General features: G+C 41.2%; 1 protein-coding gene across 4 annotated transcripts in view; it reads right to left on the minus strand.

Moving 5' to 3' along the window:
- The window catches only part of SIPA1L2 (signal induced proliferation associated 1 like 2), a 364,597-nt gene that overhangs the window by 178,189 nt on the left and 169,501 nt on the right, over positions 1–16,907 (minus strand). For all 4 annotated transcript variants that reach the window (XM_075203505.1, XM_075203506.1, XM_075203503.1 and 1 more), the window contains 2 exons: positions 5,770–6,044; positions 1,907–2,164 (listed from right to left, as the gene is read on the minus strand). In XM_075203505.1, the coding sequence (XP_075059606.1) occupies positions 1,907–2,164; positions 5,770–6,044 (533 nt within the window). The remainder of the gene's footprint in view (positions 1–1,906; positions 2,165–5,769; positions 6,045–16,907) is intronic.

Consider the following 16,907-nt stretch of genomic DNA (forward strand, 5'->3'; position numbering starts at 1 on the left):
GACATCCACTCACACACAGACATTCACATATACTTGCAAGTCAGCATTAATGTTCAGTATTAATATTCAGCCATGAAATATAATTTTTTAGGAATCTATCAAGACTTATTATTTTGAGAAATGTATTAAGTTTCTTGTCACAAAGGTATAAAAGGCCAGGCATTGTTAACTAAGTGAACCCGCTGTCCTAAGTGATATAAACTGATATTTTATGGGAGCAATGTCTTCAACTGCTCCCAGAGAAATACTGTCAGGGAAGCCCAATCAGCAAAATGAACAGCATCTTCCTTGTAAACAATTATTATGATTATTATTTATTTATTTATAGGGTACCATAAAAATAAACAACACTTAAGGGTAAAAACATAATAGCATAACACAACTAGACTTAGCATAACAAATATAATGCAACACAAGTGAAATTTGCAGTGAAGGTAACATAATACTAGTAACATACAAAAGGCCACTTACAATGAACTCAGGGTATGCACAAGAAGGCAAGGGGACAAGAATTGAGGAGAGGGGAAGAAATAAGAGGTGGTAAAGCCCTGCTAGTGAGTGTTTACATTCTAAAGAGGAGGTTGAAATTGAAACATGAGAAGGAGACACAGAGAGTGGAGGTTGGTGAGGGACGTAGGCAGGGGGAGGGCTTAGGCGGTGGACTGGTAGGCTTTGATGATCAGGTGAGTTTTAAGGACCTTTTGAATCACTGGAGGCTGATAGCACAAGGAAGAGCATTCCAGAGATAAGGAGTAGCACGGCTGAAATTGTAGATGCTATTAAAATAGTAATGCAGTTAAGGAGGCAGAGATGGAGTATGCCAATGGCAGAAATGAGGTATTACAATAACAGTTAAACAAAGGCAATTAAAACAGTTGGCATCTATCATCACATCTGGAGAGGGTAGACAGCGTGCGGCCAACATTGGAGGAACTATCCTAGGACTGAAGTATCCAGATATTCTACCTAAGAGAAGGACAAGTTCAGATACACACTTCTTCAGACCGCTTTTTAATGCTTATGTTCATCCATCACGGTACTTACATCTTGGCCATGGGATATTTCTACGACTGACCATCTAAGAGCCTAGCACGGAAGGATCTTTATTGTGCTTATGAACTAGTATTGTTCTGTCCAAACAATTCTATATGGACTTTTACTCAGCAAGCTTGGATTTCTCAATTGGCGTGTGAACTTTGTTATTAAGCATGTGAGCTGTTAACGATCCAACCACTTCATTTCTGGACAACTAGACACACCCAAGGTTTGCTATTACTTATTTTTCCACAAGTTAATATATTAGTTTGGGCAGCCCTATCCATTATTGTGGCCACATAACGGTATATATCTTTAGAGCCTGTGGACTATGCCAATAGTTTTATTGTCTAGATTTTCTGATTTTTTTCTTTCTTTGTTTACTCCATTTGAGTGATCACTCAAGTTTATTATTTATATGTTGATTTTCACTGTAAGTAATACATTTTTATAAAATTACCAGTCATCGTATCAATTTACCACCAGAAGGTGACCCCACACCTCCTTTACTCCCCATACTCCCCCCCCCCCCTCCTACATCTGTGCGCCGAGGATTCCGACCTATAATTAAAACAGTGTAGAGGCAGGTATAAGACACAAGTGGAAGTGAAAGAGTGAGCAAATTCATATGGGGAGAATGAACTATGCAAGAAAATTAGAGTAGGCTTATTATTATGAGAATGCAATTAGTCTGTGTAACATAATATAATGGTGACAATGGTTTGTTCATATGCTTCATGCAATCTAATTAAACTACAAAGTTTACCAAAACTAGAATTATTATATTTTGAGCACAATTCCCATGTTGTCTGCTATATTAAAATTCATGATTTAAAAGCATTTTAATATCCACTTTGGAGAGACACATTACCTTGCACCATCTGGCATCTTTCTATCAAAAGATGTGCTACGAGGAATAGCAGCTTGGGATTGTTGGAGGAACTGCTGACATTGCAGCCTGTCAAGTGTTTCTAAAATTGGAGAGCCACGTGAATGAGGTTGTTCTATGGGAGATTGCACTTGGTGCCATGTAGTACTGCATCTGAAAGGGGTTTTATATTCACATGGTGTGCCTTCTCTGTCAACTTTATACTCCACCATAGGCATCCGGCAGAGTTCTGTGCAGCCCCTGTGTAATCAGAATGAATAAAAAGTTAAAAAGTCAAACATATATTTTGAAAGTGGCTACATTATTTGTTGCTCATGTTTCCCCCATAAATATATTTGTATTATTACAATTGTAGTATTTGTACAAAAACAAACAGGCTTACATAAAAATTCACATTTTTGTAAGTTAAATGTGTGTGGATTAGCCTACATAACAACAAAAGTTCTGGAAGTGTATGACCACAGCAGTGCTTTCCACCAATGGGAAGTACAGGTTACTACTAGAGCCACAACACAGAAAAAGGCTGTTCCAAATGATAAAATAATTACATGCTATTGTGCAAATCAGTAATAACTGCTTGTCATGGAAAGATCTTGGAAAAAGTTCTGCAACTGTAGAACTGAATTATGGTTATTATGATATTCTAAAATAGATTGTTTGTACGATTGGGGAGCTGTGTTAGCATTTGTCAAAGTGGCATCTATTATATATTACATTTCAGTTGCTGCAGCTAGTTTTGAATTTAATTATATACTTTCTGTGGCTGAAGTTCCAAGACACAAGGCCTATTTAAGAGTTCAGGGCGCCCGTTTGGTAAAAACAAACTCATCCTTAATTCATACTTACCAACTTTCTTCAGCTCTCTTCCGGGAGCCTGCCAGTGGAGGTGGGCGTGAGGGGGGCGGGGCGCCAAAAATTGAGATTCCCTGTGAATCGCGGCGTTTGGGACCTAATTCTGCCCACTTCCTAGTGAAGTGGGCAGAAGTCGGCAGATTGCCACAAAATGCGGGAGTCTCCCGGACATTCCGGGAGAGTTGGCAAGTATGCCTTAATTTAAAATCCGGGTTCCTCTACCCCCTCCCTCAATATTTATGTTCCCGTGTTTTTGAAACTCAGCTCCGCTTTGCTTTTTAAAAAGATCACTGCAATATTTCATAGTTGCCTACTCTCTCGGAATGTCCGTGAGACTCCGAATTTTTATGAGTTCTAACGGACTCCCGAGAAAGCAGGCAAACATCTCGGATGCAGCCATCTCCATTGTTGAAGAGGGTGGGGGTGGGGCTAAATGCTGCATCGTGGTCCTAACTGCGCAACATACGTGGACACACCCCCTGGACGGACCACCTCCCAAACAGCTGACTTCAGAAGTTGGCAAGTATGCAATATTTGTCACTTATTTAGTTTTCATTATAATCAAAATTGTAAAGCAGAACAGAGGCATGAGGGTGAAGGTGGAGCTGGGTGGAGGGGGCTGTCACACCTGTGCCTGTTGCCACTTTGAAGAACAACGATTCTCTTATATTTTAAAATGAGTTTGAGTTTATATCCCTCTTTGTCATAATGTTTCACCCTCAAAAGGTTTCTCTTTTAGGGAAAAATGTATCAAGCTGCAAGTTTCGGGTGGGTTTGAAAAGTGGAGATGTTGCCCATAGCAACCAGATTCTAGTTAGCATTTATTTACTACATTCTACAAAATGATAACTAGAATCTGATTGGTTGCTATAGGCAACATCTCCACTACTCCAAACCCGCTGGAAACTTGCAGCTTGATACATTTAGTGTTCAATTTAAAACCCACCTTTTATCTTACTACTTTTATTTCTACCTTTCATTTGCTTTCTTTTGCCAACCCATGTTTATAATTGACCCATGATGCTGATCTTCATAGTCACTGTCAGCAAGCCATTCGCCCATTATTTCTTGCATTCTCAATACCAATTTCAGCTCATTTGAATGTAAATGCTATCCTTAACCATGGCTGCTAACAGTTCACTTGATTACTAGTTTAATCGGGGCATAACTAAACATTTGTGCGCCACATTTTGCAAAGGCTCCAATGTACACCACAGGGGTGAACAGAAAACACATATCCACATGGGGCTTTGATAGGGGAAATGGACCCCCCACAGGTGACAGTCCCACACCTTGCTATTATATCATACTTGCCAACTTATGGCAAGTATGATCCGGGAGCTGCTGGGGGCTAGGGAACGGAGCTCCGAAAAGTGCGTCATTTTGGCCCCGGGGCCAAATGCAGAGATTCAGCGGGAATTTAGATTTAATTCTGCCCACTTCACTAGGAAGTGGGCAGATGCGGAAGACTGTCATACTCTCCAGGGAGTCCGTGAGACCCACCCAGAATTCGGGAGTTGGCAAGTATGTATTATAATAATTTCGCCTTTGAGTTTCATAAATTCTAATAAAAATCAATTATACTAATGAAAAATCACACTAAATGCCATCTATTTCTTTATTACTAAGTTACATTTGCAAAGCAAAACACAACACACAGCAATATTAATGGCAGAAAAGTACACACAACTTTCTATGACTTTGCAAGGCTTTACACTATTCGTGTTGTAAGTAATACTTAGTTAACATCACATTGTACTACTTGATGTCGTGTGACAATTATAGATCATTACAGTCATAACAAAGATCTGATTTTAGCTGAGGACATCACTAAACCTTTCCTTGAAGAACATTTTGAAGACATAAATGTAAAAATATAGCATGTTTCACATAATACCTCTTACTAGACAAATAAAGCAATCTTAATACCGCTGAAGAAAAAACTAAACAAAAACTGTAGCTCTACTGCCTGGAATTGTTATGGGGGAGTATCAGAGTTCACACATTGCTCGTGTGTCACTTTTATTTTATCAACCACAGCGCTCCACTTCTTGACAATTATTTAAAGAAGTGAGAAGAAAGATGTAGTATTACAAGTGACAGCTATGAACATTTTCCTTCTTTTAAAAGGAATTAGACTTGTGCATAAGACATATATTTTTATGGAATAAATACTAAGTCTAAAGCATGCAATAATGTGCAATAACAAGAAATTCATTATCATTATTTTTGGCATTTCATTACACGGTACCCTAAAATAATTTTTTCTCAACTACCATTCTGGTACGAAAATATCATATGCATACCCAAAAATCGCAATATTTTATCATTGCTCAGGTTAGTTTTAGACTTGGGTGTCTATTTAACAAGAGGTGAGGAGCCAGAATGGCAGTGTTAAAACCACCAAAAGGCTCTTTCACTGCTTTTTGCCATGTTAACAAAGGGTTAACATGGCCTTTACCCCATTAAAGGAGCTTACCACTGTCCCTGTAGACCTCTATGTGGGCAGCAGCCCTAGTAAATTTATTAAGCTGCGAAATCAATCTCAGGAAGGTGTTACTTGTCTTTTACAATGGGATCCAGCTAAAGCGTCTCTGGCTTCGCTGGATCCTTCACCTGTGTAAATCCTATGAACATACCATTTCCTCCATTCGGAGGCAGCATTAGGCTGCCATGAACAGTAAATATGCTTTGTGGAGGAGGGGGAAAAATTCTTAACATTTTATGGTAGTATGCCTTAAAGTGAAAGCCTATATATTTTATCAGGTCTTACAGAATTCACAAATGGAAAAACTCACTTCATGCACAAGTAAGGGGAAACCTCCCAGGTATGTAACAAATGTATATAATTCAGAAACAGAAATAAACCTAATACAGTGTGTGTTCAATATATTTGTTGGATAAAAAAAATGCCTTTATAAATTAAAAATAATATTACTAAAAAAAGTTCCAGTAGTGTGTAAGTTAAAAAGTATTACCACCATGAGACATACCTTCTTGGTGAACCATCTTCATATGGTTGTATTATCACCGCTTTTACTGTGATAGAAGTACGAAGGAGGTCAATCATTTGCTCATGAGTCAATGTTGCCACGGCCACTTTGCAGATCTCAACTAATCGACTCCCTTGCCTCAAACCGGCCTTCCATGCAAAACCAAAGGGTTCCACATCAGCAACAATCCCTTCAAAGTTTACATGAAAGCCAAGCTGACCTAGCTTGTTCCTCCTCAAGATAATTTCTTTGGTTTCACATCCTTTAGTCACAATCTAGTAATAAAAAATGAAAGGACAAAATACCAGACAATGTATTAACTGTTTACTTCTAAAGAAAGAGTTTATAAAGGTTTATTCCCAAAAATGGCAACATTCTCATTGGATATGTCAATTAGTTATTTCACTATAATGGTTTCAAACAAATATTTGGCTTGGAGTATTTAAGCTACATACGAGTTTTACCAACACAGCCTGCGATAGAGTGTGTGTGTCTACTACTCCTAGAACATACACAATAAAAAGTGTGTCCAGTCCTCCCTTCCAATTCCCTCTCCTCCCTCTATCTGAATCTCTCCCCCCACGATGTCCAGGTGGCACCGTCCCTCTTTCTCTTTCTACTTCTATCTTTCTTCTTCCTTCTCATAATACAATGTTTTTAACTGTTTTACCACTATATCATGCTTACACATTAGTAGTTCTAATGTACATGTCTCTGCTTCAGTATTATATTGTTGAAACTGCCTCAAATACTCAATAAAGATAAATTACATTAAAAAACGTGTGCCCAGTATTATACATAGAGGAGGAAATTTATGACAGTCGAGTAGAAACAACTGTGCAAATATTTGACAATCATGACTAGGTAATTCTCCAATAACTTCACTTTTTACACCCTCTATTCTCTACTACACGTTCAGAAATGAGAGCTGCAGGCCTGCTGTGCTATACAAAACTAGATACACATGAAATATGTTTGTTAAATGATGCAAATTCCCTTAGCCTCCGATATGAACTGGCAATCTGTAAACTCTGGCAAGTTCCAGAAGTGATGGTATGAGCTGATTGGCCTGAGATCCTAAATTTTTATTAAAATGTGTTGCTCAGCATCAGTGAGCTTCCTAGTTCTGCTTTTTTTTGTTGCAGCCACTGAACACTCTACACCAAGCCCCTACTAATATAACGTGGCTTAACTACTTTGGGTGGCTACTACAAGCCACCCAAAGGATAATAGTGGCATCTGTTACATCTAGGTTAAGCAACATTTTTGGGGTTTGAATGCATGTACAAATATTGATTGGAGTGATTTGTTTGCCAAGGTGTCTTTGAGTCCCAGTCCAATCTTGCTAAGTACTATATATAGTATGCACCCCAACAGCACACTAGACAACAAAAGGAGGCATCCTGTGACACAGGTATTGTGATCATATAAGTCCCAGCATAACATGCCAGATTTTGACTAGGATTTGAAATCCTCACCTTGGGAAAGAAGGTTGCCTCTGCCTGGTTTACCATACATTTACAAAAGCCTCAGTCAAAAGAATATGTCTTAATGTTATAGTGTACAGTAAATGTCATGATATAGCATATATGCACCTATGCCATAGTAAACAGCAGAGTTGGGCAACTGTTCTGTGCCAGGCTCTGTTAATTATAGCTGATGTGAACTGAATACACCGCCTATGCTCTCCTGAATATTAGTCCTAGGGAGGACACCAACAACAACCATTTTTGATTTCCACCCCTAGTGCAACGTCATTCACAAAAGAGCAGCATGGAACATTTAGATGCATTAGATAAGGCAAATCAGGGAAGCATTGCATTTCAGGCAAGTATATCTCAATATAGTGAATTCCTACCAATACCAGATTTCACATTTCTGTCTGACCTCTCCTTCGGCCCTAACCTCATATGGTGTAAGATAACACTCTGGACTGGCTGGCATATTTTCATGGAGACATGCCACCTGAAATCACCATTAAGCATTGTAGTCAGATTCAGGTTACCTTTAATAATTACTTTTAGTACCAAGGATGCTAAAAGAGGGGATGTAGATGGGAAACAAGCATGCTTCCTTTCTATAATAAAAACAAATCAACCGAAGAACCACAAAACCTTTGATTGCTAGGGGAATTAATGAAGCCCCAAAACTGTAAATTATACAACCTCCACAGTCTTACTGTTTACCATTGGGCCACCCTTAATCATATCCGCTAATCCAGGGCTAGTCTGTACGAGGATTGTATCTTATAGCATACAGACCCAAAAATCCCCCCCTCCCCCCGCAACTCTCATAAAGTCAAATTACCACGCTGGACTGTTTACTAACATAATGAATTGAAAGCCATAGATATGCAAAGACATGTTGTGACAGGATGGACCTGCTATGTCATCCTGTCTGTGTATATTGGAGACCAGCTGGCCTTGCACTGCCACCGTCTTTCTTTATCCCAAATTGCGCCCCTCTAAATGCAGTAGAAGGGGCTTGCTGCTGCCACCACTAGGCTCCTTCGCTGGCACCTAGAACTGCTTCCTTCTGGGAAGATGGAATGATACATTTCAAGGTGAAACGGGGTTCATTTTATAGAGTTTTAGAGACCTGGCTTGGCAGGAAGTAATCCAGCCTATTGCCCATTTAACCAATCCAGGCTGATTCATGCAGCCTGCATGTGAATCAACCTGGAGGGGTTAACACCTTGTTACATTGAAGCTAGTGGCAAGGGAGAGTATACTTCCCCCTTGTCCAAAATCTGTCAGTGAGAGGGGGGGCTCAGCCTCCTTTGCTCTCTGCTGCCAAAATGTCTAAGGTGGGAGATTTATCTTTTAAATCTCCAGCCTAAAACCACTTCCAGGCCGAAAATAGTACCAGGCGGAAGGCAGCCAGATCCCAGGACAGCAGTCCCCAGCTGTCGCTACCTGGAGTTTTCTGAGCTCCAGTATGTGGCTCAGCCTACTAGATCCCACAGGAGGCACTGTTCCTCCTGGATCTATCCACTAAAGGTGCCAGGGGATGAAGGCTCCAGGGCTGCCTCTGCAGCCCCCACTGCAAAAACCAGGGTAAGTACTTTTTATTTATTATACACATTCAGTAGACATTTAGCAATGAAAATACTTTACATTTACACATACACAGCGCCTAGTGCCAGGAATTAACACAGCTATGATCTTAGATATTTCATTTATTTTTATTAAAACATTTAAATACACTTTTTACTCTCCCCAGCGCCAGGGTTTAAACCTTTCACTGCTGCGGCCATGTTTATTACTTCCCAGTGCCGCAGTGCACATCTAGCACACATTTTATTTAATTAAATTATACATTTAAACACTCCTTTATACAAGCAACACTTAGGGGTAAATGTATCAATGTCTGGATTCTTCAACTCCGGCGTTTTCAGCGATTAAATTTAAAGCGGCGCTGCATTCTAAAGGGAAACTTCCCTTTACAATGCAGCGCCGCTTTAAATTTAATCACCGAAGACGCTGAACACGCCGAAGTTGAAGAATCCGGACATTGATACATTTACCCCTTAGTGCTGATGATTTAACTCCTCCGGCGCAGGGTCATAACTCTCCTGGCAACAGAGTCCATTTTAAGATGGCTGCTGTACATGTATGGTAGTCAGGACTCGGGGCCCCAGCCACAGTCCTCCCCCTTAGTCCATGCAGTTCAGCTGTGGGCCATGTCCCCAAGATTTGGTTCCTGGTCCCCTAGTCTCTTGGGGTTACTGGGGGTAACCCGGGGATCTGGCTCTTCCTGCCAAGACAGTTCATCCGCACTGCTGTGGGCCTTTCCTTGCTTGTAAATGATGTGAAAGACATAAATCTGAAGAGCAAGGCTCCACTTCAACAGTCTGGGATTCTCCCACTAGGTGTGTTGCAGCCACTTTAAAGGGTTGTGGTCAGTCACCACTGTGAAATGTCGCCCATACAATTAAGGTTGAAGTTTTTTCACTGCCCATACAATGGGCAAACATCTCTTTTCAATTGTGGCATACCCCACCCACCTCAGCAGTTTCCTGCTTAAATAGGCCACAGGGTGTTCCAGCCAATGTGGCCCCACTTGGTTAAGTATTGCTCCCAGTCTATAGTGTGACGCATCAATCTGCACAATAAAGTTCTTGTCATAATTGGGTGCCAACAGTACAGGAGCTTACACCAAGGCTTCCTTTAACAACTGAAATGCCAACTCACAAGTGGAAGTCCAGTCAACTACTTTGGGGAGTTTCTTCTTAGTGAATTCTGTCAGGGGCTTCAATGCAGTACTAAAGTCTGGGACAAAACGTCTGTAGTACCCTGCAGTCTCTAAGAAGGCCAGTACTTGTCTTTGGGTTGTGGGCCGGGCCAGTCTCATACTGCCTCTATCTTAGCTGTTCTGGCTTAACGCTACCTCCCCCCTACACGATGCCTCAGGCACTGTAACTCTGACATCCCCATTTGACACTTGTCTGCTCTGATGGTCAGACATGCCCATTGAATTTTCTCCCACACACCTGCCCTACATGTTTCAGATGGTACACACAGGCTTTACTGAAAATGGAAATGTCATCCAACTAAGCCCGAGCAAAGCCTTTACATCCTTCCAAGAGGTAATCAACCACATGCTGGAGGGTGGCTGGCGAGTTCTTCACCCAAATGGCATGGACTTAAACTCAAACAGGACAAATGGGGTGATGAACACCAACTGCTGTTGAGCCTCTCGGGTCAGTGGTATCGGTCAATACTCCTTGCTCAAGTTAAAGGTTGAAATATACTTTGCTCCAGGTAACTCGTCTAACAGCGTCAATGTTGGGTAGGAACAAGGCATCAGACATGGTCACCTCGTTCAAATGGTGGTGATCTATGCAAAACTGCATTTTTTGTCTTTCTTGGGAACCAATAAAATGGAGGATGCCCTTGGACTGCCTGATGACTGGATCACACCTAGTTCTAACATCTGCTGCACCTCACTTTATATTCACTCCTTGGCCTCTAGTGAGACCCGATAAGCCGGTTGCCTAATTGGTCTATGCTCACCAGTGTCCACATGGTGCACCACCAAGGAAGTCTGGCCTGGCTTCCTACTAAACTTAATCGTAAAGAGCAGCAGCACTGCCTCAAGCTGCTCCCTCATACAGCCACTCAAATGTCTGCCCCAGCCAACTTCCTCTACACCACCTTCACCTCTGGCTTCCCAAAAGAAGTTAATTAGTGGATCACTTCCTGGTTCCTAAGTCTGTAAGCAGCAAACCGCAGCAACGGACTCCACACGCTCGTGATATGCTTTCAACATATTCACATGGTAGGTCCACTTCCGCCTACCATTGCTATCAAAGGACACCACAGAGGTGATGTTACCTAGGTGTTTTGAGACCATGTACGGTTCAGTCCAGGCAGCCTGGAACATGTTATTCGCATGGACAACAGAACAAGAACCTCAATTACGCGCACCCTGATTATACCAAGTCTTCAGCTTTGTCTGCGCTTCAGCTAGGTTAGCTTGCGCGAACCCCATGACATTCTCTATTTGATCTCTGAGCTTTAACACATACTCCCCCACAGAGACATCCTGGGTGGGGCGCTCCTCTTACCAAGACTCCCAGATTAAGGCAAGGGGACCACAGAATCTGCGGCCATATATTTATTCAAAGAAGAGGGAGAATCTGGAAAACTCCTGTGATAAGTAAACAGGAGGTGTGGCAGGTAGCGTTCCCAGTCTTCCCTCCAAAGTTACAAATTCAAGTAGCATGTGCTTCAGAGTGCCATTCAACTGCTCAAACAGTCCCGTTAGTCTGGGGAAGGTACGCGGGCAGTACGGAGTTGCGCTTGGACACTGGACCAGTTCAGTCATGAACTATGTCTCTTGATAGGTTATGATCCCACTAGAGAACCCTACTCTACTAAATACAGCTAGTTACCCTACCTTTCCTGCAGTGATTGTGGACAGAGCCACAGCCTCTGCATACCGGATAGTGTAGTCCACCACAGTGAAGATGTACCTCTTCCCCGATCTACTGGGCACAGACAGGAGACCTACTATGTCCACAGCCACTCGTTGGAAAGGTTCCCCAACTATTGCCAAGGACCTGAAAGGAGAACGAGCACTGGGGTACCCAAGTCGCTGATAAACATCACAGAACTTACAGTATGCTCGGACATTATCCGACATTCTAGGTCAGAAAAAGTTCTGTGTCAAGTGCTTCAGTGTTTAGTCCCTCACCTGGTGTCCAGCCAGATTTCGTGGGCAACTAACATCAGTTGCACACGAAAGCTCCGTGGTACTACCAGTTGAACTTATTCCCGGACTGACTATCCCCCTGATCATCCACTGGGAGCTTGGCCCCTCATGCCTTCCAGCGAGGGATCAAAGAGCTTAGCTGCCATGAACATTTTCCTGCGGCCCTCACTGTCATTTAAGTTGGTACACTCTGCAGGGGGATCTATGTTGGGGTTACTAGAGTCAGTCAAAGTGGGGTCAAAGTGTGGTCACTGTGTTCAGTTATACTCACTGCCAGAGCTGACATACTACTAGGTGCAGGGGCATCGCTGGGTACCCCCACAAGATCAGATTGGCCAGAGAAAACATCCCTTGTGTTGCTAGGGGACCTGAAAACTAGTCTGGCAGCTTGGCTCCGGGTAATGGAGTTGAGAAATGCAGTCACAATTCATCATCATAATTTATTTATATAGCGCCACTAATTCCGCAGCGCTGTACAGAGAACTCATTCACATCAGTCCCTGCCCCATTGGAGCTTACAGTCTTAATTCCCTAATTAACACACTCACACAGACAGACAGAGAGGGAGAGACTAGGGTAATTTTGATGGCAGCTAATTAACCTACCAGTATGTTTTTGGAGTGTGGGAGGAAACCGGAGCACCCGGAGGAAACCCACGCAAACACAGGGAGAACATACAAACTCCACACAGATAAGGCCATGGTCGGGAATTGAATTTATGACCCCAGTGCTGTGAGGCAGAAGTGCTAACCACTAGGCCACTGTGCTGCCCTATTCCACCCCCAACATTGTTGCCCAAGATTACATTGACTGGGATGTCATCCATAACAGCAACATCCAGCAACTCCTGGCCATCTAGCCAGTCCAGATACACCCTTGCTAGAGATTTAGTGTCCAAAGATCTGGACCACCTGTACTACCAGAGCCAACAGGGGTATAGGATGAAAAATAATCTCACTAAGGGGGAATTTGAGGCTCTCAAAGAGATTGAAAGGTGGAATGACATTGTGATAGAACCATCGGATAAGGGTGGGAATGTGGTTCTATGGCCACGCACTAAATATGTGGATGAGGTATATCGCCAACTTAATAATAACGAGTGCTACAAACGTCTCATTTTCAATCCAACATCTATCAGTTGCAATATATGAACATGATACAAGAAGCCTTATCCATGGGTATCATTCCACAGAATTAATTTGACTTTCTCAATGTTAGCCATCCAAGGATAGCAAACTTCTACATTCTACCTAAGGTGCATAAGGATGAGAATAATCCACCAGGCAGACCCATAGTTTCGGGGATCAGAAGTCTTAGGGAACAGGCTAGCAAATTTATTGATAGACATCTTCGACATCATTCACTAGCCTTGATTCATATGTTAGAGACACATCTAATGTTCTAGCGAAATTGAAGAAACATTCTACCTACAGGTCAGAGGGACTGCTATGGGCAGTGCATGTGCGCCTACATATGCCAATCTTTTCCTGGGATGGTGGGAGAGGGAGATAGTCTTCACTGAAACCAAAACACTGTATAGTGACAACATTCATATGTGGTTCAGATATATAGATGATATATTTATTCTTTGGGAGGGGGACGAAACTCTCTTCCATGGGTTTACTAGAACTCTCAATTCCAATTACCTTAACTTGAAATTAACCTCTGAGATCCATGACAGCAAGATTAATTTTCTTGATTTGCCAATCTATAGAACACAATAAGGCCACCTGAGCGCGGATGTCTACTGTAAGAAAATGGCCACCAATAACTTGCTGCACTCTACAAGCTCACATTTTCCGGCTCTAATTCGGGGCATACCGAAAGGTGAAATACTTCAGATGAAGCGAAACTTCTCTGATGAATATGTCTTTACACAAAGAACTAATGAGATAAAAGATAGGCTGAGAGGCAGGGGCTATAGTAAATGTGTAATTTGAAAGGCCGAAATCTCGGTAAGGAAAATAAATAGAGAGACTCTCATACACCCACCTCCCAAGATGAAGAATAATGACACCAAGATATGGATGATTGGCACATTTGTGCAGAATGGCAACAGATTACTAATATCTTTCAGAAATATTGGGGAGTCCTCAAATCTCATGATGATCTTGATTGTATTTTGGAGGACAAAATATACATGACTTGGCGAAGATCCAAAAACCTTAGGGACTGTATTGTGCATAGCAACTTAGCCCCTAAGAGTATGACATCCGGGAGATCCGGGAAATGTGGCAATTGCCGGGCTTGTCAATTTATGGCCCAAACCAAAGAATATAAGGACCGTTACCATAAAACATGGAAAATAGATGGTTTTCTGAACTGTAATTTTCCTAATATCATTTACTGCCTGACCTGCCCATGTGGCTTACACTGTGTGGGCATGACAAGCAGACCTTTAAAGAGAAGGATCCTAGAACATGTGGGAAACATCAAGCGTGCCAAAAGAGATGCAGACAAGTTTAAACCACTGACGACAGTGGCCAGACATTTTCTGAAATGTCATGAGGGCAACCCACATGATCTCCAAGCTTTTGCTATGGGACAAATAAAACTTGGTCTTAGAGGGGGAGACCTCAATCAGGAACTTCTAAAAAGAGAATCAAAAAGGAATTTTCTGATGGACATCTTGACACCGCGAGGCCTCAATGATAATAATTTTATGGTATATCTGTGACTAGCATGACCCCTTATAATAGATTTATATAGCACTTAATGCTATTGCTACACACTAATATCATTATCTGTCACTTTCAGTCACAATATGATGTATATATCCTTGTAGGATTTATAAATATGTACCTTTTAATATTTTTCATTTTTCCTTATACCCCCTTAGTGGGACTTAGCATTAATTCTTATTTAGCACTTTAATTCATGTAATGGATTCTGTAATTGATCGTGGATTTTTAATATGTTCTTTTCAACACTATGTCTATTTTGGGTAGAAATGATTCACTTGGAGATTGTATTTTCTGCCTATACACATTTCACTCTCACATTTTGGATACTATTGTGCAGGACACCTATTAGATCTGAGAATTGGATCATGCTAAACCTGGAATATAGACCGTGTTAAGATACACATGGCTATTGATCCAGTTAACAACTTATCCAAAAATTATTATAGTCAAGGACATTTCCCTCTGGTTTCAACATACTGATATGTCTATTCTATTAGAAGATCAATCATATTACAATATTGTTCCTATCAATAGATGGACATTTTTAAGATTTTCCCAATAAAGTATAGTGATGACAGATACATTATTTGCACTTAATAGATGCCACCCTATTACCTGTGGATCTTTTTCTTTATATGATAAATAAGAATGAGTACAGCATTATGATCATTCCTGTATTAACTCTATGGATACTTTATTCCCTCTTGTTATTGATTCTAAGTCATAACAACTAAAGGATCCTGTTTTTTGTCACTAACAACGTCATTGCGTATAACTTCACAGATGGGTGTGTTTTCCGCCTTAAATAGCCAACAGGAAGGCTGTATCGGGTTGTCTTGACAAAGCTCAGTTTAGCGAAATGCGCGTTGGCATCTATACGCGCCGCAGGCTCTCTCAGTTTGTAGGCCTTGCATACAGTTAATATCAGAAACTTTCACTTTTCACTGAATATGTAGCCGAGGGATAACAATCTATTAAAGAGTGATCTAAACTAGGGATGTGCACCGGCCACTTTTGGTGTCTCGTGTTTTATGTTTTGGATTCGGATTTGCTTGAGGTTTTGGGTTCGGATTTGTTTCGCAAAACACCTGACGAAAGGTTTTGGTTCGAATTTAAGGTTTTGGATTCAGATTTATTTTGAAAAAAACATAAAAAGTGCTCAAAACCAGTTTTGTGGGTTTTTTTTTCCCACTCCTACGCTATTATTAACCTTAATAACATTCAATAACAATCATTTCCACTAATTTCCAGTCTATTCTGAACACCTCACAATATTGTTTTTAGGCCAAAAGGTTGCACCGAGGTAGCTTGAGCACATAATGCCAAAAAAAGAGGTACAAGATGGAATTGTTCTGGGCCCTTCATCCCACCCCTCGCGAGATTCGACGCAAGACTTGGACGACAGAGCCTCGTTTTCAATTTTTTGCCCGCCGGAAATATCCGAACAGTGCTCGGATCCCGTTCGGATCCGCGCTGTTCGGGTGGGCTCGGATTAGCGGAATCCGAGCCCGCTCATCTCTAATCTAAACCCTATTCGGCGAATATTACTGATCACATACTCTCTGACATTATTAAGAAGAAATGATACCGAGTTACTATTCGGGCTACTTATCAGAGCGGGGATTATTGTACTCGGCATTACACTCCCCCTATTGGTGGAAATCTGTGTGTGCAGTCACAAATAGATTCACTGGTAAATCAACAATATTGCTACCCTACTTTGTAGAGAAAATGAAAAACTACTACCATAATATACGCATTTTTTGGATTAAGGGTAGTCAATATTTTCCGGTTATATATAACCAATTGACATTAGACTTATAAATTTTTGCTCTTCCAGTGACATTATTAATTGAAAATCATATATACTGAATCCAATAGAAGCCTACGGCGCGTCTAGCAGCATTTTTCTGCTAGTTTCATATTTTAAACAATTTGCTAAAAGTGTTCAAGATATATAGACCATTATTTTAATGCATATCAATATTATATTATTTTGGTCCTTGAGTGCTCTTAGTACACATCTTTCCCCCCCCCCCCCTTATACTTATCTTTAAGTTACATACACAATAACTACTGCTATTATACATGCCACAATAACATAGGTCCAGATTTGTGGAAAGGCACATAGGCCCTAGTCTAGAGTGACAGGTCACCCCCATATTTCACAGATTGCCTGATATTTCAAAAAGTGTCCATCTTGTATTACCGTGTAAGCATTGCTTGGATTAACTAAGT

Source organism: Mixophyes fleayi, chromosome 3, assembly GCF_038048845.1.
Source record: "Mixophyes fleayi isolate aMixFle1 chromosome 3, aMixFle1.hap1, whole genome shotgun sequence".
In the NCBI taxonomy this organism is placed as follows: Eukaryota; Metazoa; Chordata; class Amphibia; order Anura; family Limnodynastidae; genus Mixophyes; species Mixophyes fleayi.